Genomic DNA, 22,392 nt, shown 5'->3' on the forward strand with positions numbered 1-22,392 from the left:
CTCGTAGCGTCATGCATTAGTTGTGTACATGTGAAGCTGTGTAAGAAGAAGAATATAGCAATGACAGATCAATCATGTAGACCAGGTAAACATCTGAATACTTTTTATAATGTGATTTTAGTGGGATAAAAGCAAGAAGACCAGTCAATAATAGAGCTAATAGAGCGATGTTGAATCAAAGGGCAATATTTGTCTTGCACTTCATGGTCTTTAAGTCTGTAGTGTGTTTAATTCAGGCTGCAGGAGCTCTGCATGAAATGTTTGTTGTTGAGATTAGCCAGTGTAATCGACACTGAAGATTATCATACTCAACCACAGTTTAGCACTACAGAAATCATATTTTTTAAACCCACCACACGAACCTAGTGGAAATGTTATGCTCTTTTATGATTCTCAGTTATATATAAATGTCACAGATGTTTCTTTTTAAAGTCCTTTGGAGAAATAAAAATAGACACAGTAGTTGTCATACAGTAAGAGTATAGAGCTATAAAATGAAAGCGAAGAGCAGCTCAGATCATTTGCTCTTGGAAGAATTTTAAGAAAATATTTGAGTTCATATTGAGATGTCTGATTTTGGGTCGCAGACAAATCTGAGCACAGTTTGAGACGCTGCTGAGATATCTTCCCAAACTCATGTGAGATTACTAGGGTCTTTTGTTAAAAGAAACTTGATATCTATTTGCTCTTAAAAAAATAATTGCTTATTTTCAACCATTTTTCAAAGTATATTTTACTTTTTTCCAATATTTTTTGAATGTATTTGATGGCAGTGGCTAAAAATCCCCATGCCAGACTGAAAAACAGAAACATCAAGATATAAGTATTAAAAAAAACCCAAAACAAAACAAAAAAAATTACAGAAATCCTGAGTGCAAACAAACACACAAGCAGGCTGAGCCCAGATGAGAAAAAGTAACACAAAAGTAACGTAACACATTACTTTCCATAAAAAGTAACTAAGAAATGCAATTAGTTACTTTTTTAAGGAGTAATATATATATTACTAATATATATATGTAGCTTTAATTTGAGTAATATGTTTGTTTATAACTGATACAAGTTACTGTGAAACAAGTTGATGAAATGGAGAGAATAAAGTTTTTATTTGCATTTCTTTCAAAATATGATTAATTATTAATAAGAATTAAATTATTAATTTAAAAGAAGGTATAAAAGGCAGAACCCTCAAACTATCTGTATCATTATCGGTATCGGCAGATATCACTCTGAATAATTGGCTATCAGTATCGGTGGAGAAATTTAGTATCTGTACATCTCTAATATATATATATATATATATATATATATACCCATCTGATGTCTGTGAGTACGGCAGCCATACAATGGCACCATCAAGTGCTCTTGTCCTGGTGGTCAGTGTGGACTCAGAACTCACTGAACTGACAGCGGCACGGACTAAGAGGATAATGGGCTGCGAGTGAGACGGGGACAGCGCTCGCTGTGTGTGCTGTCATGCTTGCATCTCGCTGTCTCTCTCGAGCCTGTCTGTCCTTCTGTCTCACCACCTCCATTAATCTTTTACTTTGTGCTCCAGCAGCGAGAGGAAACCTGCCTGACAGCTCGTCTTTGTGGCGAGAAGTTCTAGGAAAGAGCAAAAGATGGACGTGGAGGGTCTGAAGGAAATGAAACCTGCCCCTTTCTAACGGCTGTTTTTAGATGTATTCACTTGTGTTTGCTGTCAAGAAACACCTTATGCTGTAGTTTTATGTGTTTCAGCGATTAAAAATAAATGTAGCAAATGTTTTGTATTGTATTCAATTCATATTAGTCAAAATATAACTTTTCGAATCTATTAATGTTGCATGTCATGCAGTTAAATGATTTTCAGTGCGAGATTTGTATTTCACATTGCAAGATAAAAGTTATTTCTCACATTTGCGAGTTTATTTCTCGCAGTTCTGACTTTATAACAAACAATTGGGAGCAGCGTTGGGGAAAGTTACTGTTAAAGGTAATACATTACAATATTGTGATACTCCCTTAAAAAGTAACTAATTGCGTTACTTAGTTACTTATTTATGAAAAGTAATGTGTTACATTACTTCTGCGTTACTTTTTCTCATCTGGGCTGGGCTTGCTTGTTTGTTTGTTTTTAATAACAACAAATAAAGTTCTATTTTTGGCAAACATTAAGGTACTTTCACACCAAAAGTGAAATGAATAAGCCTCAGGCTGCAGGAAATGCATATTTATGCCTGTACAGTAGAGGGCGCAGCTCAAACAAACCTTTCAGCTGTGCTGATATTCTGGATAAAAGAAGAATAGGATACAGGAGAAGGAACAACACTCTTATTTCTAAATCTACTCTAAAGTAATATTTGCTTATTAGTATGGTTGAATTAGATCATTGAAGGTCAGCAGCAAAGACATTGATTAATAAAGTGAGATTAAATACATAAAGTATATTTGTGTATTTTTATATGGTTCATTATTGTAGGTTTGCATAAAATTCTGAGATTGCATTTCAGGGTTTTTATTCATTTTGAGGAATACTGAATGTTTTCATGTAAGAGAGATGATTAAAGGCATGTTCACATTTAGTCTAGAACTACAACAACCATCATGTTCACACAGCACACACAACACCTCTGAACTTTATTTCTCTCAACATGGGGACAGGAGAGCTGTCAGTCAATAAATGTGCAAAAGTAACTTGCATTACTTATTTGAAAAAGTAACTTTTGTTGTAAACTGAAAAAGTAATACTTTACATTACTAGTTACTTAAAAAAGTAATTGATTACGTAACTCAAGTTACTTGTAATGCGTTACCCCCAACACTGATTGCGGGTTTATTTATATCTCACAATTATGACTTTAACTTGCAACACAATTCTGAGATGTAAACTTGCAATTGTGAACAAGTCTGAAGTGTGAGATAAAAAGTCCCAATTATTATTATTATTATTTTTTTTTATGTGGCAGAAACAAACTTCCTGGGAGCAGTACACTGTTGTTTTAAACAAATTTTAGACTGAAAATAGATTTTGAACTATATTTTTTTACGTGACAGAGAGTGATTTCATTTTGTGGCGACCGCGCATGCGCAACAAACTTTAGCACAATCTTCGTATGATACATTATGAATGTTATTAATATAATTGTTACAAATGATCTTTTTAAAGTGTTATTGCATTTGATTCTGCATCTAAGTTATTACTGAATCTGCACCATTGTTAGGTTAAGAGACAGACTGCAGTAAAAGATGTTTATGTTCAGAGTTATTTGTTCGCGAACCAGACTTCATTATACTCGCGCATGTTTTAGCGTTCAGGACGCGATGTGAAGCGGTTTCTTGAGATTGCTTTGCGGTTTACGCTCAAACTCTTCTCATTCATCTGACTGAGACTACAATCTCAAACATAACTCAGGTAAAATACTATTTACACTATTTATTTGCGTTTGTGACCGTTTATTAACGGTCGCGTCTCGTTGGTTGCCTAGCAACCACTCCTGAGGTAAAAAAAAATACTCGAGACGGCTGTTCACCGCCGATCATTTTACCAAACTACTACTTCTGGTGGTAAATTTCTCTCTCTACTCACTGTGAAGTGACACACTGCGATGTACAGCTGTTCCTTATACCATTTTATGTAGTGCTCTTCGAATTAATCATTGTCTTCACGGTTTAAAATTTCATGTAAGTTGAGCGTATGTTGTTGTAATGTTATTATGTGATTTTAGTGCTGTAAGGTAGTTAAATAACACCATGCCATTTTGAGAATACATTGTAATATTGTCAGGATTAAAAATTAACTTGTAAATAGCCTATTAAAATGATATTGGCTAGCTGTATTTATGTAGCCATATTCAAAGTATCTTGATATTTGTAGTATTCAAATTATTGGTATATTCATTGTAAAACACACTGAATACTTGGCCAGAAACCCAGTGACATAAAATCATTCAGCTCAATTTGCTACCTACTGCAGCTGCATTTATTAATATAATTATAAAATATAAATTAAATATAAATATAAATTAAACTAATTCCTGCATACGTGTTAAAACTTTAGGTGAAAAAAAAACTTTCATATTAGGCTATTTATGATTCTCATCACGTTCTGTCAGTTCTGGAAGTTTTTATGAAAAAGTCTGTCAGCACTTTTTTAGCCTCCTGCCGGTTAAGGGCAGGAAAGTAGGGGTGGTATAAACCATGATGTCTTTACAGTGGTAATACTGTGGTATTTTTTTCTAAAGCAATTGCCATTGAGCATTCAGTGCACTAAACACAACACGATTTTCTGATTGAAATGTCTTATCTTATCAGGTATGAGATCCGGGATACACACATGGTGGAGGAGAGCGTTATGATGACCCTGAAAGATAAGGCAGACTTCTCCAGCTTCAAGCCTCGTCCCTTCAACATGCGCGAGTTCTACGATCGAGCGGGCCACGACATTAAGGAAATGCTCCTGTCCTGCTACTTCAGAGGAGCCGAGTGCAGCGCCGAAGACTTCACAGTGGTGAGCGTGAACGCAATCTCAGTTTCAGGTGTTCTGAAGGACAAAATCCGACCGGTGGAGACTGGAATGATGGGAAGATTGTATATGTGTTTTGTAGGCACTTTGCATTTTGTCCTCCATGTAACTTATAGGTGCACCAAATGCTTTAATGTCAACATGTTCCAGAAGAAAGTGGACTTGTCGTCTGTAGGTCATGTGTTGAGTTCATACAGTCATACTGAAGCAAGCATTGCTGCCTGGTGAGATAGCAAGAGATTATTTTTACCCGTGGGGTCGTATCGATCTGATCCTCTGATAATACCGTGAAGAGGCCTCACTTAAAAGATCCTTTTATTCCCCTGGTGATTCTAGGATAAGATTTCTGGAATGGGTTTATTCGTCATCTTGCTGTATCTGATTGATAACATCCGGAGAGAGAAAGCTTTTTTTTTTTCATATGAGTGCTGTAATATTTTTTTTGACTTGAAGATGACAAATGTTTGTTTTTGCACCTGTAAAGTCGACCATATTTTGAGTGGATTTGGCAAAATGCCAATATGTTTTGTACTTCACAGTGATCCATTACTGTTGATTTTATTTAAAAGAGCATTTATACAATTTATGCTGATGAGAAATGAACACTGGCATTTCCATGTAATGCAGAAGATCTAAATGATGTTACGATTCTATCCATCTATCTATCTATCTATCTATCTATCTATCTATCTAGTCTCCTGTAAAGTTGACCATATTTTGATTGGATCTGGTGGAATGCCAGTTTTTTTTGCACAACGATTTGTTAGCAACACTTTTGATTCATTTTGATATTGATAAAGACCGTTTATATAATTTCTTATTTAATTTAGTTAGTGCTAGGTCATTAAGATTGCTAGTTTAGGTTAAGACATTACCATCCTGGGGAATGACTCCCGATGGAAAGGTTTTTTAAGGTGCGCTGTCTCCATAGATCAGTTTAAAGAGCTGTGTGAGGACCGTATTGATTATTGATAAGAGGCGATTAATTAGTGTTACGCTGACGAGAGATGAACACTGACATTTCCAAGTACTGCAGAACACCTAAACGATATTATGATTGATTTAAAATGACTTCCCGTGTAATAGAGAGTTTGTGTTCGGCCTCTAAATGTCTGAGGTTTAACGTAGTAGTGGAAATTTACAAACTCAACTTTGTTCACTCATAATGTAATGCTTTGAGAAACTCATTTTCATTCTAAGCAAAAATGTGTCATGACTTTATGCACTACAGATGTTTTTGCTTTTCCAGGATTTTTCAGAGTAGTTTTGAGTGAATGTTCACCACATTGTGTGAATGTTCAACACACATAATTTCATCCACACATTCTCCAGTATATAGAAATTGTTGGTTTTTGATCTCACTGTCTCATTTTTCTTACATGATATGCGTGAATTTTTCTTTTTTTGCTACTTGTAAAACAGCTGAACAGTTAGGTTTTCTAACTTGTTTGAGCTGATGGTTAATGTCCATACAGTAACGTACATAATGCCAGATTTTTAAAGGGGTGGTTGATTATGATTTCACTTTTTTAACTTTAGTTAGTGTGTAATGTTGCTGTTTGAGCATAAACAACATCTGCAAAGTTACAACTCTCAAAGTTCAGTGCAAAGGGAAATATTTTCTTTTACAGAAATCACTTTTTAAGGACTACAACAAACGGCTGGTAGGGGCTACAGTGAGCTTTTTCTGAAAATTTACATAAACCCTGCCCCCGAGAACACAAAACAAAGGGGGTGTGGCCATGTTGGGCTACTTTAGAGAAGAGGAAGAGTTGTTGTAGTAGAGTGTTGTTGTCATGCCGTCATTTTACGCCGGACTGCTTCACAAACGAGGGTCAATTCAACGCTGGATTTGAACAAAAGATTAACATGACGGCACATGCTAGTCAAAAAGTTTAATCAACTCCACAGCAGCTACATAAATGTATCCACTAACCATTCAGAAACATCCAGATGTATTCTATAAGTTGTAACTTCTTCCTGAGTCTCTTCATCAGTGTCCGACTCTGGTTTGAACAATGTATGGCTGAACACCGTTACTGACAAATCATAATTTTGGCTAAGTGAGATTCTCCAGCTTTGTTGTTGTTGAGCAACCAAAGTGCAAGCTGTTAAACCTCCGCCCTCTTCTGGAAAGGGGGCCGGGAGCAGCAGCTCATTTGTATTTAAAGGGACACACACAGCAGTGTGTTTTTGCTCACACCCAAATAGGGGCAAATTTGACAAGCTATAATAAATGATCTGTGGGGTATTTTGAGCTGAAACTTCACAGACATATTCTGGGACATCTTGTGAAAAGGGGCATAATAGGTGCCCTTTAATAAAAAGGCTAAATGACATCTGCCACTCTCTGTTTTTGTGATCTTTATGTAAGCAGGAACATCCTTTTAAGTAAAAGTATTGCTGTTTCTAATATATTAACAGTTTTCAGATGCATTTTCAATGGCATGTGTGTTTGAGATCGGTACGCTTGAGATGTAGGTGAGCGTTTGGGCCGTTTTCCTCAGTGTCCTGGTGGACCCATAAGCCCCAGCTGCTGTGTGTGCTCCTGTGGTCGAGCGCACACGTGTACGAGCGGCGTTGTGCTGATGTGAGTGTGTGTTTGTGCTGATGCTGAACAGCTCAGCAGAGAGCAATAACACTGTATGATGAGACACACATGAGCAATGAAGCAGCTAAACTACCTTTACGTGACGTGTGTGTGTGTGTGTGTCCAGAAGTGAGCTAAACCTGACAAAATCTCCCAAACCTCCTTTTGGGGACTTCCTCATTTGCAACAATAAATAAATAAAATAGTTTTTTTTAATCCATCCATCATTTTCTATATTTTCTGTTGCATCTGTCTTAAAACATTCAAGTGCTGTGTCATGCATCTCTTGGTAGTTCTTGTACCTTCTTGAAAAAAAATGGCCAGTGCACTTTAATTACTTTCTCATTATAAGAAGCCACACAACACCAGAAGGGCCGTTTAGTGCAGGTTTCTTGAGCGAGAGAACACGGCGACCTATAAACAGACCCAAGTTCAGTCTGAGTTCAGCCGTTTGTTGTTGATTGTACATATAAATCCTTCCGTCTCGTCTCGACGCCTCGGTCCGCTGCTCCTGTGATAAAGAGTTTGAACTTCCAGAGCAGAGAATTCCCTGCGGAACGTCAGCGGAAAGTTTCTTCAACTATATACCATGAAAACAAACTTTATTTAATGAAGGACAGAAGACTTCATTCACAAGGAAATACCCACCCTGTGCGATTCATTTCGGTATCTCGTCTACGCGTTCTACCTTTTCCCCAGATTAACAGGCTATAGAATTTCTTATTATCTCTCAATGTCACTCTACCAAGTTCTAATGCACCACCACAACGTATCTCGTGGCCATTTTAACCTCATGTTATGGGTTTCTTAAAAAGCCTTGGTTGTCTTTGGATATTATGGACGGCTGCATGATTTTGTTATATTTTTAATGAGGAAACCCACTTTTAGTGCATTACTAGGGTTATCCCTAGTTGAAATCAAATTAATTACGTAATATTCCAGTTATTTACTCTTATTAATTGTGTATATTAATCAGTTCTGAGAAAAGCTTCCAAATGAAGACTTAATGACATTATTGTGGCTGACCAGAAATGTTAAATGATATTACTAAATGAACATGGAAAATCAACAGCCCTGTGTATTACATTTTGTGATTGATTTGTCACAGTGGTTGCATTATGCATGTTAAGTTCAAACATTTATGAAAATCTATAGTAATTGTTACATAAATGTCTTGAAATAAAAATGGCCTGTAAAAGGCATGTTGTTGGTGCATAAAAAATCGTTGTGAGTCTAGGCTGGAAATTATCATTTCTGTTTTTAATTTCCTCCCACCGTGAGTGAAATGTGTGCGAGGGTCTCAAATGTGCTGCTGTCTGCTTGTACCCTTCTTTTCTCATATCGTTTTTGGAAAGACGGATGTGTGAATGAGTGAGTGGGTGTATCCGCTCACGGCATTATGGCTTTAAACCAGAGATTTCATGACTGTTCATACGCACACATCTCGTTTTATGATATTCATCCCAATGTCAGCGCCTCACGTGGGTGTTCCTGTAAAGGTGATGTGTTGCGCTGGTCCCTGTAGAGAATTACACCCTAGTGTTCATGAATTCAGCATTAGAAAATTATGTGATTTCTCTGAGGTCCTTTCTGCTTCTCGGCATCTTTAGTATGCCTTCTGTACTGGTAAAATTGTTTGCTAAGTCAAGCTTTGCTATTATTAGTGCTCACCTTTTTGGTTAAGGAAGTATTAAAGTATTAGGCCTACATTTTGTATGTATGTAACCAGTATAGGCATGTGACGGTATCAAATTTTCATGTTGCTGAAGCTTTTATCATGGTATACGGTATTATCACAATATTGAAATAAGTTGCAAAAAAAAGTGTTGTCATAGTACAACAGGTTTAAGAACTATTTTTGTAATAACAAAAATAACTGTGAATGTTTAAATACAATAATACAATACACAAAAAAATATAAAGTCACATTTTCAAACAGATTTAAATGCAAAAGAATTAGGCCATAAAGAACAACAGGAAACACTTTACAATAAGGTCTCATTATTTAATGCCAATGCGTCTCCATCACTCGTTCCGCCATGTGCTTCTCATGCACGTTGGGCTTGTTTACATCTGAGCACGTGTTCTTTTGATGCAGAATACAGTGGCGTTGTGCATTTTATATGTTGATGGGGAAAGTATTCTTTAATGCATTATAAAAATTGTAATAATTGGTAAAAAATTATTATTTACGGTATTTTGAAATGCCCACGATAACAATATCGTGCATATTTATTATCGCGATATATCGCATTACCGAATATCGGCACAAGTCTAAACCAGTACTGTTTGTAACTCAACTGTTTTGACCAGTAAGCAACCACCCAGAAGTTCTTGTTCAGAATGCTCTAGCGACCTCATAGCAAATGTGTTAAAACACTCAAAACATCTTAGCAACCACTCAGCAACATGGGAACACCCTGGCAACCACCCAAAACACAGTAGCAAACACATAATGCATTAAACCACTCAGAACAACCAAGAAACTTCATGCCAGTGAGCTAAGAATCACTCAGAGCACCTTAGCAACCATGAGGCAACACGGCAACACCCTGGCAACCGACCAAAACATACCATCAACCACATAACAGTGTATCACACCTCTCAGAACAACCTAGCACTCCTAGAGCAATGTGTTAAAACACTCAAAACAATTCAGTAACCACTTGGCAACATAGTAACACCCTGGCAACCACCCAAATCACACTAGAGACTGTGTAACAACGCATCAAAACACTACAGCCTACCGACCTTATAGCAATGTGTTAATGTGTCTTAGCAACCACTCTGCAACATAGCAACACCCTTGCAACCACCCAAACAAATGATCAACCACATAACAATGCATTAAAACTGCTCAGAGCACCTTGGCAACATGGCCCTTACGGAACACAAATATATGGGAATATACTGCAAAATATAATGCGATATATTACATAATATATTTTCATATATGGGAAACTAGTGCTTATATTTTTTTCAATATACTGCAATAAATGCATTGACCATGTATGGCTATATATTAATACATATGAAATATGTATAAATGAAGACAAAAATAGCATTACATTCATAAAGTTTTATCCTTTATTATGTACATATACACATATACAAACATTCATGGAATGAGTTACAATCAGTGATTACAACAGACTTCTAGTTCCCAGCATGCTTTGCTTCTGACTGTTAAAGGAGAGTAAATGTTAAAATTAAGTGCTATTTCATGTGTTTTGCTCAATATTAATATAGGGGGAGATCTGTTAGTGTTTAAAGTTGTATTATTTTGGAATTTAAAAGGTTTTCTGGTATGTATGAGTTTTCGGAGTTACCACTGTGCTGAAGAGTAGAGCCTGTGGTTAGGTTTATGATTGGCTGAACACCATTATGCATGTTAAGTTCAAACATTTATGAGAATCTATAGTAATTATTACATAAATGTCTTGAAATAAAAATGACCTCTAAAAGGCATGTTGTTGGTGCATAAAACATCGTCGTGAGTCTAGGCTGGAAATGATCATTTCTGGAATTTAAAAGGTTTTCTGGTATGTGTGAGTTTTCGGAGTTACCATTGTTCTGAAGAGTAGAGCCTGTGGTTAGGTTTATGATTGGCTGAACACCATTAAAATAAATATATTTTCTTTCCATAAGGGAGCAATGCCCTAGCAACCACCCAAACAAATTATCAACCACATAACAATGCATTAAAACCACTCAGAGCACCTTGGCAACATAGCAACACCCTAGCAACCACCCAAACAAATTATCAATCACATAACAATGCATTAAAATCACTCAGAGCACCTTAGCAACATAGCAATGCCCTAGCAACCACCCCTAGCATCAACATGGTAACTTTCTAATGGGCAGTTGTCACCATTTTCTTTAGAATACGTAAAATCCAGGCATTTATCTGTGTTTTTTAGCCTAATTTTGATCCAGAGACTGTTTTTAGACTCTTTCCGGTCCTTCGCTTCTTCTCATTTCTTTAGATGTTGCATTCCGACTGATGTATGTGGGTCTGGTGCATACAAGATGTGATTGACGGACAATTCAACAGGGCTCAGCACTTCAGTCTTTCTTCAGACCTTTGATTTCTCTCTCTCTTTTCCTCTCTTGAAGCACTTTGATGTGAATGGACGCGATTGTTTTGTTACGGGGAAGAAGAAAACAAGAAGCTGCTCTGGTCATATTGGCGTTTTTTTTAAAATGTATTTATTTATTTATTTTTCAGAGGGTGATTACCCTTGCTCACAAACAGGAATGCAGGTCGGGAAATTGGAGGCCTTTTGTGAGTTTAAGGCAAAGCCGATTACTTTCACTTCCCAATAAACAGCATTTGCGACCGGCCTAAATTTACATTTTTATGCGCAACTGAGTGAAAAGATTTCCTGCTTTGCATAGTCAACAATTCCGTCGTATTTTCAGAGCCACTCTCAAATACAATGTATTTTCATAATCATCCGGCAGATTTTTGGACTTCCTGATCCAGTAAATAATCCTGCAAAGATTTTTTTTCTCTCAGACCTGCAGCACAGAACCATAAAAAAGATCTAGATGACTTATTCCTATTTTTTAAGTCCAATAAAAGCAACTTTCAGTCTGTTTGTCTGCTTTAAGGAGCCTGAAAGGAAATAAATCTGCATTTTATTTTAGTTTTGTGGCATAATTTGCTGTTTATACTCCTTATTGCCCAATGTTTTGTTTTATGAACAGCGTGTTAAACAGTAAATGTTTCAAATTGTTGTATGCTAGTGTTGTCACATGACCTTGTTACTTTGTGTAATTCAGTTAATTATATTAAATAAATGTTGCTTTATTCTAATTTTTAAAAAAGATGTTGGAATTTTTTGACAGACTGTTTAAATAAAGATTAAAAAATGTAAAAAATCATGTTGAGCACATTGCAATGCTCAGTAGTGTGCTAGCATGCTTTTCCAAAAAGATCAAACTATACTTCCACAGAATCATACAGTCCTTTTAGTCTCTCTCTTTCCTCATTTATATGCGGCGGTTGATGGGAGGTGATATTTCATCTTCACTGTGTCAGAGGGAAAATGGTAACGCTGGCGTCTCGGCCAAGAGGTCAGATGGTGATCGAGCCTGTTGTGCTGACATGACCCCTGCTGCTCATCAAGCCTGTAACCTGCTGCTAACACGCACATGCTCTCGTTTACTTATCACACATGGTTATGTTACAGAAAGTACAGATTTGAGCAGATGAGGATTGATATCAGTAGCCAATCTGTGGCTAATTTGTGTCTTTATGATAACGATCTGTCTCGGCAAAGCAGATTCAATCAGAGCTAAATTATCTGCAGTTATAATTAATGAATATATATATTGGCAAACAGCTCAGAGACGTATTAAACTCAATGAAGCTCGTACAGCTCAATACATTTGAGTGTTACAACAGAGGCCTGTAATTAAGATGCATTTCTATAGTGAGTCATTTTGTGTTCATTTGTACCGTATGTTTAGCTTGAAGTGAAACTTACAAATGAAACCAATAGGAAGAATTAAGCTCTTTTTCAAAACCTATAGAGAGAGGTGTTAATTTAGTATTTATCTTATATTTATTCATTTTGAATTAGCTTTTATTTTTGTTTAAAATGTAGTTTAAGTTAATTGACCCTTCGCCGGGAGTTTGATTGACGAGCGATGTAACCAGTAAGAGCGCCGAATCCGCCAAAGCAGTCCGCCAAAGCAGTCAGGAGTAAGAAGATTAACCTTGGTGGACTTGAACTTGAAAAATGGTATACTGATATCTTTCTGCATTTTAAACAACATTCCTTCTCATGTTCATTCATGTTTATTTGATGCTATAAATTAAGAGATGATCGGTTCACAAGCCGCTTGAGCTGAGGTGCTACAGCGATCTGTCACGACACAATAAAGAGCCACAAAACTGTTTTTATTGTTTGAATTTCTTAAAAAAAACTACACAGTTTGAAAGCTGGGACTTTGTTTAATATCATAAGTAACCTGCTCTGTCTTGTCTGTCGACGTGTTGTCAGTGTCCTCTTTGCTCAGCGATGTATTTTTCACTGCGTGTGGCGTGACAGCGACATGGCTTGTCGGGCAAACCAACAGTAATTAAGAGGGGCGGGACTTTGTGAACGGTCAATTTGTTAGTAGTTATTTTTTTTTACATATTTCTATACCTTTTAATTTATTTCAGTTTTCACAATTCCTTTTTGCAAATATTTCTGTTTACTTATTAGTTCAGTTTGAGTTATTTTAGTTCAACTTAAATTTAATTTCCAAATTAAGTTGCCAATGCAACGTTTCTGTTTTTGTAAGTTCTAGTTTTTCCATCTAATATTTCTGTTTTATTTTATTGCAGCTTAATTTTTCAAATAATCATAGTTGTTGATTTAAAATGGTTGACTTTACGCTGAAATTTTAATTGTTACTAATAACTATGTTCTAAAAATGTTAAACTTCATGCTAAACGCTTTCATTTTTAAACACATAAATGCTTTTTCTTTCTTTTCTTTCTTTTTTCTTTGGAGCAGCCTGTTCATTAGTAGCATGCCTATGATGTCTGAAAACACTACCTAAGTTGGCAGCTCACTAGGTTTTAGATCTTCACTAAAGCACCAAATATGGAAATATCTCTTAAATCAGTGTTAATCTAACTGGTCTGACAAATCTCATTCCCAGAAATAAACTACAAAATTGTGTTGAAAGGCAACAAATTCCTTCTTAAAAGTTACTTTGAGCACCAGTTGAAAACGTTGATTTTCAAATATTCAAATTGACCGTTTACCCACACTAGAAAGAATGTGTTTTCACTCAGAAATTGCTAGTAAATTTCACAAATACTTACAGAGAAACGGCAAGTAACACATTAATTTAAACAAAATTCTGAAGTAGAAAGACTGAAATAGTATTTTCATATAAAAATTGCTCCAATAATCCATTTTATTTATCAACCTTGAAAAATCTTTTTCTTTCTTTCTGTGTAGGCACTGTTCTCAAGTGTCTGATTGGTATAGCCCTCCCCTCACAGTCTGTAGCCCCGCCCACTTGTACTTAGCACCTGAGATCGTTCTTATTGAGCCAGCCAATCCATTCCTCTGTCTTTCTCCACAGGACACTAAGAACATTTATAATGGGTATGAATCAATGAAATCTCTTTGCCAGACACCTGCTGATGGCTTTAGCCTGCACAGATCTTCTGCCACATGGTCTTCAGATTGTGTCTGGTTGTCTAACCAGTACCCAGAATGCACTGAAAACATTTGCACGCTTCAGCCCTGTGTCTCTAAGCGCGTTATCTGAAGTTCACATGAGCTCTTGAAGTTCTTGCATGGTGTTCTGTGTCTTTAAATCCCTCCGGTGTCTTCATTGTCATTCAGGGCTCATCGGAGACCTCGGCGCTCGGCGTTATGATTCCCACAACCCGCTTCCAGGCCAGATCAATCAATTCTCCATTACTGTAGTGATCAATTAGATCCCGGCTGGTGAATTATAAATGCAGGGCTAATGAGGAGCAGGGTCATTAAGGGACGAGAGGGTCTGATGTTTTACATATGGGTCCTCGGTGAGGTTCAATTCGGCAGTGACCACTGTGACAATATGCCAAGAAATGAAGCAAAGATTATTGTTCAGATGCTGCTTGGAGATTTAATGGAGGTCTCAGTTGTTTCGCTTTAGTATCGGATGTTTCTCTTAAAATTCTTTTGGAGAATTACATTAAAATGAATATGGAGAACAGAGAAATATTTGAGTTCATTTTGAGATTTTCAACTTTTCATAGAGACTTTGGTGTCTTTGTAAATCTGAGCACAGTTTTTCCTTGGGAGAAACATCTGAAAGTTGGCATCATACTTTACTGTCTAGGAGAAGCTATTGAGAAATGAAAGCGATCTCATGTGTGACTTCTCTTCCATAATCGTTAAGCAACAAGTGAAGCAGATTCAATATTTTTCTATGAAGACATTGGAGATCAATAGGATGCAAAGTGTTTTATTAGTGTCTAATTATCTGTGGTGATCACTTGATTTGACTCAGTTTAACCACGTTAAATTGTCGACCCAAGGGTTCATGGGATATTGACTGAATCATCATATATCTCATTCTGTGAGATTTCAAATTCTTCTCTGCAGCCTTTGCAATTCTGTCATCGTTTAAAGCTCGACTGACTTCTCGTAATTGCTTATAATAGATTGATTTGTCAAAGTGCAAAGTACCACCACTAAATTTTATATATTATATTTTACTCAAGTAGTTTGAGTGTAATCTGAATTGAATGTGACTGAAATGCAAATAAGTACAATTATAAGACGATATATTGAAAATCTGTGCGCATCTTTCTATTGTGTTGTTTCAGCTCTCTGCAATTTAAAAGAAACACACAGCTTGACCAGTGTAGCCTGATTCATGAATGAACAAATTAATGACCTTTTTGAAACTTAAATGATTAAAAATGATTGTCTTTCTTTTCTTTTTTTTTCTTCCTTTCTTTGAATGATCCATCATGAAATAATTATACATTTGCATCATTGGGGGTGACAATTTACTGTATTTTTTAAGGTTGTCATTTGATTGATTCACTTAAATGATTCGTTCAAAAACAGTATTTCAATCAGCAAAAAAATAAAGTGACTGACTGTCTTTATGAGTGTATATAATTGAATAATTAACACAAAGTCATTAATTCATCCATTCAACTTATTTGTTCAAACAAACAGAATCATTCTGGAATTAATTGATTGATTATCTTTATGGATGAGTTAATTCATTTAATTTGTTCAGAAACACAGATTAATTCATAAATGAATCAAGAGTGATTTCAACTGAGGAGGAACATTCATTCAACCGATTCATTGAAAATCACTGATTTATTCAGGAAATAAATCATATAAATAATATGGACTATCCATATTAGTGAGCCATTCAATAATTTACGCAAATGATTCATTCAAACACATTAATTAGTTCAGGAATGAATCAAGTGTGATCATTATTAGTAGTGGTGTAACGATTCACTCATTTTCTCGATGATCTTGAAACATGTATTTTTGAATCGTGAATTGTTGATTTTGGTCAGTAATCAATGTAAAATGCTAAGAATCGTATTAATCACGATTCGATAGCGATTCAGTGCTTTAAAATATACAAATCCTTTTAAAATTTTGACTAATGTAAATTTCTACAAACGTCAATTTTTATAGGCTATTAAAATCCTATAGCATGAACTTACATTAATAATGTTAGTTAAAATGAATAATTAATAATAGTTAGTTAAAAGGTCGTTATTTTGCCTTTACTCTCTGACCCCCTGAAGGCCACTGTGTAATTTGCACCCTGACAAAGACACATTGGAGGAAGCATTCAATAACCCTATGAATGCATATAAAAATGCAGAATCGAATCGAATTAAATGAATCGCATCGAATTTGAATGTGAATTGTCTCGAATCGAATTGTTTTCAATTTGCAAAAATCATTCTTGAATTAAATCAAACACCAATGAATCGCAAATTCACAGCCCTAATCATTAGTGAAGTCATTATTTATGGCACTAATGAACTCTTCAGGTCATCGTTTTACCTTTTTTGATCATTTTCCTGCCTTTGAAATGACTTTCCTTGTCTGCTGACATCATCAGTCACTCTATAGAAACACTTTTCACCGTTTAGTTTAGTGACACTATAGTGCTGATCAAGAAAAGCACCTCAATCTCATGCACTTGAGATTCACCTGCAGGTCTTCAGGCCTGCCATTTGGTTCGTAGGCTGATGCTTTGGCTATTTCTGGCGAGCTGACAGACATCATACAGTGTACATCTGGCGGCGCAGTTTCTTTCCAGATGTCGCCTGTATCGGGCCTCGATACAATCCATATGGTCTGAGCTGATTTCGCAACTCTGGTTGATTTTTGAGAGGCAGTTTCCCCCAGTGGGAATAAACCTGGTCTGCGGTGGCCTTTAAAACATTGCCAGATCCCTCCTGTGCACTTTACAACTCCCTGACGTTTTTAATTAAGGCAGGAGCCGAGCAAGAGGCCGGGCGATCCAGGCCTGTGAAGACAAAATGCGATGACTTGACGATCTAAGGAATCTGTTTAACGCCATAAATAATGACTTCAGCATCTGCTGGCCCTTAAAACTCTTGGTTTTTCAATGAAAACGAAGAGGGTTTGGGAATATGAAATGATCTCGAGCAGCTTATCCCTTAAAGAATCAATTATGAACGCTTTGGAGAAGATCAGAAGCACTCGCCTGAGCTTTTCAGAGACAGGAAGTATGCACTTGAAATAAGGAAGCTGATGTGTGTGCTGGGAACTTATCATTGCTCTGGGGGGAGAGAGAGTGAAAGAGAGAGGAAGTCGGGAGAGAGTGACAGAGAACGTGCTGTGCATGATAAACAGTAATAATCCCCGCCTCCCAAACCCAGATCCTATAAGGAAACTTCAGGTCTCATCTAATGTGACGTTCACTTTCTGTGATGGTGGTCAGAGCCGTTTGTTTCTGATGGAAAGGACCATTATCCCAGTGTGATCCATTAGTCAAAAAAAACAAAACAAAACAAAACTATCCTATACCTATCCTTTCACTTCCTTTAATCCCTCTCTATTGTAGCTTATGATACTCTGAGCACTGCCTAAAACTTGTATTGCAAGCATTTCTTGTGTCTATTTGCCTCGTCATGATGACTTGCTTGTAAGTCGCTTTGGATAAAAGCGTCTGCCAAATGAATAAATGTAAATGTAGTCAGTACAGCATCTGCAACTATTAGAGATGTGTAAATAGTTGAAACTGATGGGTTGTCTCAGTGACTATGACTAGACTGTAACACATCAGGTGATTTTTCTGAAGTTTGTAAATCTCTTGACATTTTTTGTCAGTGGTCAAGCTTTGAGTGGAAGTGCTATTAAAGTGGATGAATTTAAAGGATTAGTTCACTTCAGAATTAAAATTTCCTGATAATTTACTCACCCCCATGTCATCCAAGTCAGTCGAAAAGAAATGAAGGTTTTTGAGGAAAACATTCCAGGATTTTTCTCCATATAGCGGACTTCAACAGGGTTCAACGGGTTGAAGGTCCAAATGTCAGTTTCAGTGCAGCTTCAAATGGCTCTACATGATCCCAGCTGAGGAATAAGGGTCTAGTCTAGTGAAATAAGTCATTTTCTAATAAAAAAAAAAAGGTATATACTTTTTAACTACAAATGCTCGTCTTGCACTGCTCTGCGATGCGCCACGCATTATGTAAAACGTTGGAAAGGTCACGCGTGACGTAGACAGAAGTACCGATCCAGTGTTTACAAAGTGAACGTGCAAAGACTAATTCAAACGCCCTTTACAAAAAAAGGTCAAGCGATGTTGGATGATTTTGAAGTTGGAGGAGAAAATGAAACTATATGGAGAAAAATCCTGGAATGTTTTCCTCAAAAACCTTCATTTCTTTTCGAATGAAGAAAGAAAGACATAAGCATATTGGATGACATGGGGGTGAGTAAATTATCAGAAAATTTGAATTCTGAAGTGAATTAATCCTTTAACAACAACATCTTTATGTTGTTAAACAGTATTTAAACAGTATATAAACAGTATTTTCTTGTAATTTATTAAAGATACATGATTTTTTTTTTTTTTTGCAGTTGCAGTTCACATACAACAATCTACCCAAACTTTTGAATGGTGGTGTATATATGATACACCTGTTTGCAATACATAATCAGCTAAAAATTTATTTTTGTGATCTCTATACATTATTTTTTAAAACATTTAATAATCACAAATGATGGTTGGAAGTGTGATTAAATATGTGATATTACAGTTTTTCATATGGTTCTGTTCTGATTTGGTTTTTTAAATGCATTTGTCAGTCGTATAGGCTCTTTCAGGTCTGCACAGATTTGCAGAGGATGTAAAAGATGAATTTGTGCAGAGTCTGGCTTTGCTCCTAATGATGGTGATAGTTTGTTCTCTCAGTTTGCTTGGCTCTCATCTCTTTTTTCCCTTCTTCTGGTCTAAAACATGCTCCCTTATTTCAACGTTTCCGCTCATTCTGAGAGCAAACTTTACATGTGGCACTTGGTGGGTGGTAAGAATGACCTTTGTTCAAATACTCGGTGCCAAAAAGGTTTTTGGCAGCTGAGAAAGGATGTCTCAAGGCTGTACGTTTAGAGAGTAACACCTTTATTGTGCTTCTCTCAAAGAGTGTGAATAAGTCTCATTATTATGTTTCAGAAAAGAAAAATTAATGGACGTGAATTAAATGGATTCGAACTCAGACTTGAGTACAGAGGCCTTAAAGGGGTCATGAACTGCATTTTGTAAAAATTTCATAATGTTCTCTGAAGTCCATTTATAATGTTATCAAGAGTTTTACATCCTAATTTAGGCTATTTTCTCTCCTGTTTCTGACTCATTCAAGACTTGTAAGCAAACACCCACTGCTGTGATTGGGTAACAGTTTTCCATAATAAAATAATTTTCAATGTCCCCATCATTACACGTGTGGAATTGTTTTGAAAACTTACAATGTTGAAAAATATCTTGTTATATAGTTGAAACATTTGCCAACAATGTAAAACATTTATGTGGTACAGTTATGCTTTATAAGTCTTGGTTGTGGCAAATAAAGTTTAAGTTCTTGGAATTACCAGTTATAGTCGACGAATAATGACAGTGTTTTGTGTAAACGGTTGTGTAAATAAAAGGCCTTCGAAGTGAAGGGATGCATTTGTGTAAGAAAAAATACCCATATTTAACATATTATAAAGTAAAATAACTGATTCCGCCAGACTGCCTTCCATATTCCCCCGGAGCCATATGTTACAAAATCGGAAACAAATCCAAAAAATAAATGAGAATTATCACATTCTATCATTTCACTTTTCTTAAAGGGGTCATGAATTGAGTTATCAACTTTTCCTTGAGCTTTTGATATATAAAGAGGTCATCGTACTGTAAGCATATCCTGTAAGTTTTAGAACTGAAAACTCCCTTGTTAGTCCAGCAAAAGCTTTTATTGACACCAGGCCCAGCGAACGACTGATCCTGAAATGTGATCTATAGATAGGTGAAACCCCGCCTCCGCAGAAGAAATCAACGCCTACTTCATCATTGCAATGTTAGCCCCGCCCACTGGTGTGTTAGTGAGATGACGAGGAGAGAAGAGCGAATCAGGACTAAAATTAACCTGACCTTTCAAAGGATCCTAATGCTAGGAATATGATTATTTATTTTCAACAATGTGAACGTCTCAGTTGAGCTTTATTTATTTGTATTCAGTACATTTCACTGTGGATTCTTTGGTAAATCAGTCGCATTTCGGCGCAGGCTTTGCAAACAGACTATGATATGAATATTATGATATGAATCTCTTAGTTACATTGCGTTTGCAGTTAGTTAATATGAAAGCATTCGTTGTAGAAATTGAGATGCAATGAGATCAACAACATGTCTGTGATTGGACACAATGTTCATCACTGCAGCCTTTCATGCCACGATGTAAATATAAGGCCATTGATCTAAATATAATGCAATAATCAACACTTTTCATGATTAGTTAACCTTGAGAGCTGTAATAGTAAAAATGTGCCAAAAATTTTCAAGAGAGTAATATTTAGCTATTTCATATAGGCAAAGATGTCAGTTCATAACTGCTTCAGGTCTCTGACAACAAAGGTTTTGTTTCTACATGAATCTTTGGTGTTTTTCATAGTGTCGATTTTTGGCATTAAAACCAATGTGGGTGTATTTGACCAACAACACAAAAGTTGCACCTTTTTTTTTTTTTTTAACACAGCATGAGCATTAAACTGCCTATATTTGATTACATCTCACGGCTACAGTATGACGCCAGCAAACATGCCCAGAAGAGCATTGTACGACAGGGAACATTCACATATCTGTGGTCGTGTTCACACATTTCCTTCGGCTACGAGCCGCTGCTTGTGTTGGATACGGTGCACTGGTTCTGGCTCACAGTCCTCTAATGGGTCGGCCCCCTGCCGTCCTGCAGGCCTTGATCCAGTGCCACAACCCTGGACCGCCTGCTGCGATGAAGCCGGCTCTAGAGATTTCAGACCTCCCGGTCCCAGGAAACGGCGCTCGCTCATCCGGAACCGCACGATCACTGCTGACATTTCAATGGCGTCTGAAAACATGCGCTCTCAGGATTTGATTCGGTCTTGACTCATGTACCAAAATACGCCATGTACGATATAAACACTGCTGTAGGGCTGTAGTGTACGAGCTGAAATACAAATAATTATGATTCTTAAAATGATTCTGGCCTTTGTAGTTGCGCCTGCAAAACCTATATCGAATTTTTATGACTAGGTTGTTCATAAGTCCTGGATCCGAATTTTAAAAAATAGTTTAATAGATCATTTTTTAGAACATATTTTGAGAAAAAAACAAATTCATTATTATGTTTGTATATTTATTAATTGCATGTAAACGTGTTCAGTAATAGTATAGGTTTTACTTATGTCTATGTCTATGTGTGTGTGTGTGTGTGTGTGTGTGTATATATATAATATAATATTACATTTGTATTATATAATTATTTTTAACAATAAATTAAGTCACTGTAGAAATAAAAAATAGAAATGGTTTAGTCATAAAATGGTACAAATTAAGTCACTGAAAATGATAAATGATTATTATTATTAGCCACTCTAGACTTTTTTCTTGTTTTGTATTCATGATTATTAATTTCCATGTAAATCACAATTTTGAAATTCCTGACTATTTTTGTCGCTAGGAAACGAGTCATCTACTGTCTTTGGAAAATAATTGCAACATGTTCTCATTTCACCACACATCAAGGCCGTAAACATGTCTTGAACATAGAGGGAGGGGGGTATTTTTATTTAAAGTACTTAAATAATTAAAGGATTATAAGTGATTTAAGGGAATAAAGAAGAAATAAGAATGGTAAAAGAAGTTCTAGGTCTAATTAAATGTTTAATATTTGTCAAATATTAAATGTTTAGCTACTTATATCTCAGCACACAGGCACTCTTTTACTGTAAAAAACGTTGGAATTCACACTCCTCTTCAGTGAATAGTAAGCCCCGCCTTCTTTGATCTGATTGGCCATCACTTTGACATTGACGAGCACTGTTAGACCACTGAGGCAGACCGGCCTAAAAATGTAAATTTTTTAACTGTCTGTCATCGTAACAACAAACAGAGTGGAGCGTAATGGAGAGCAGCATTAAAAAATATAAATCAAATATTGGGGGCGACAATTTGGCCATTTCCAGTTATTCGGGTGTGACTTGTCCCCCTCAATGCCTATGGTGGGCACGGCCCTGTCACACATTTCATA

The 22,392-nt window shown here is 36.3% G+C and overlaps 1 protein-coding gene across 2 annotated transcripts in view; it reads left to right on the plus strand.

Moving 5' to 3' along the window:
• asic1b (acid-sensing (proton-gated) ion channel 1b) overlaps positions 1-22,392 on the plus strand; it is a 210,925-nt gene that overhangs the window by 20,842 nt on the left and 167,691 nt on the right. For both annotated transcript variants that reach the window (XM_048182459.1, XM_048182460.1), the window contains one exon: positions 4,294-4,489. In XM_048182459.1, the coding sequence (XP_048038416.1) occupies positions 4,294-4,489 (196 nt within the window). The remainder of the gene's footprint in view (positions 1-4,293; positions 4,490-22,392) is intronic.

This window comes from Megalobrama amblycephala, linkage group LG2 (genome assembly GCF_018812025.1).
Source record: "Megalobrama amblycephala isolate DHTTF-2021 linkage group LG2, ASM1881202v1, whole genome shotgun sequence".
Taxonomy (NCBI): Eukaryota; Metazoa; Chordata; class Actinopteri; order Cypriniformes; family Xenocyprididae; genus Megalobrama; species Megalobrama amblycephala.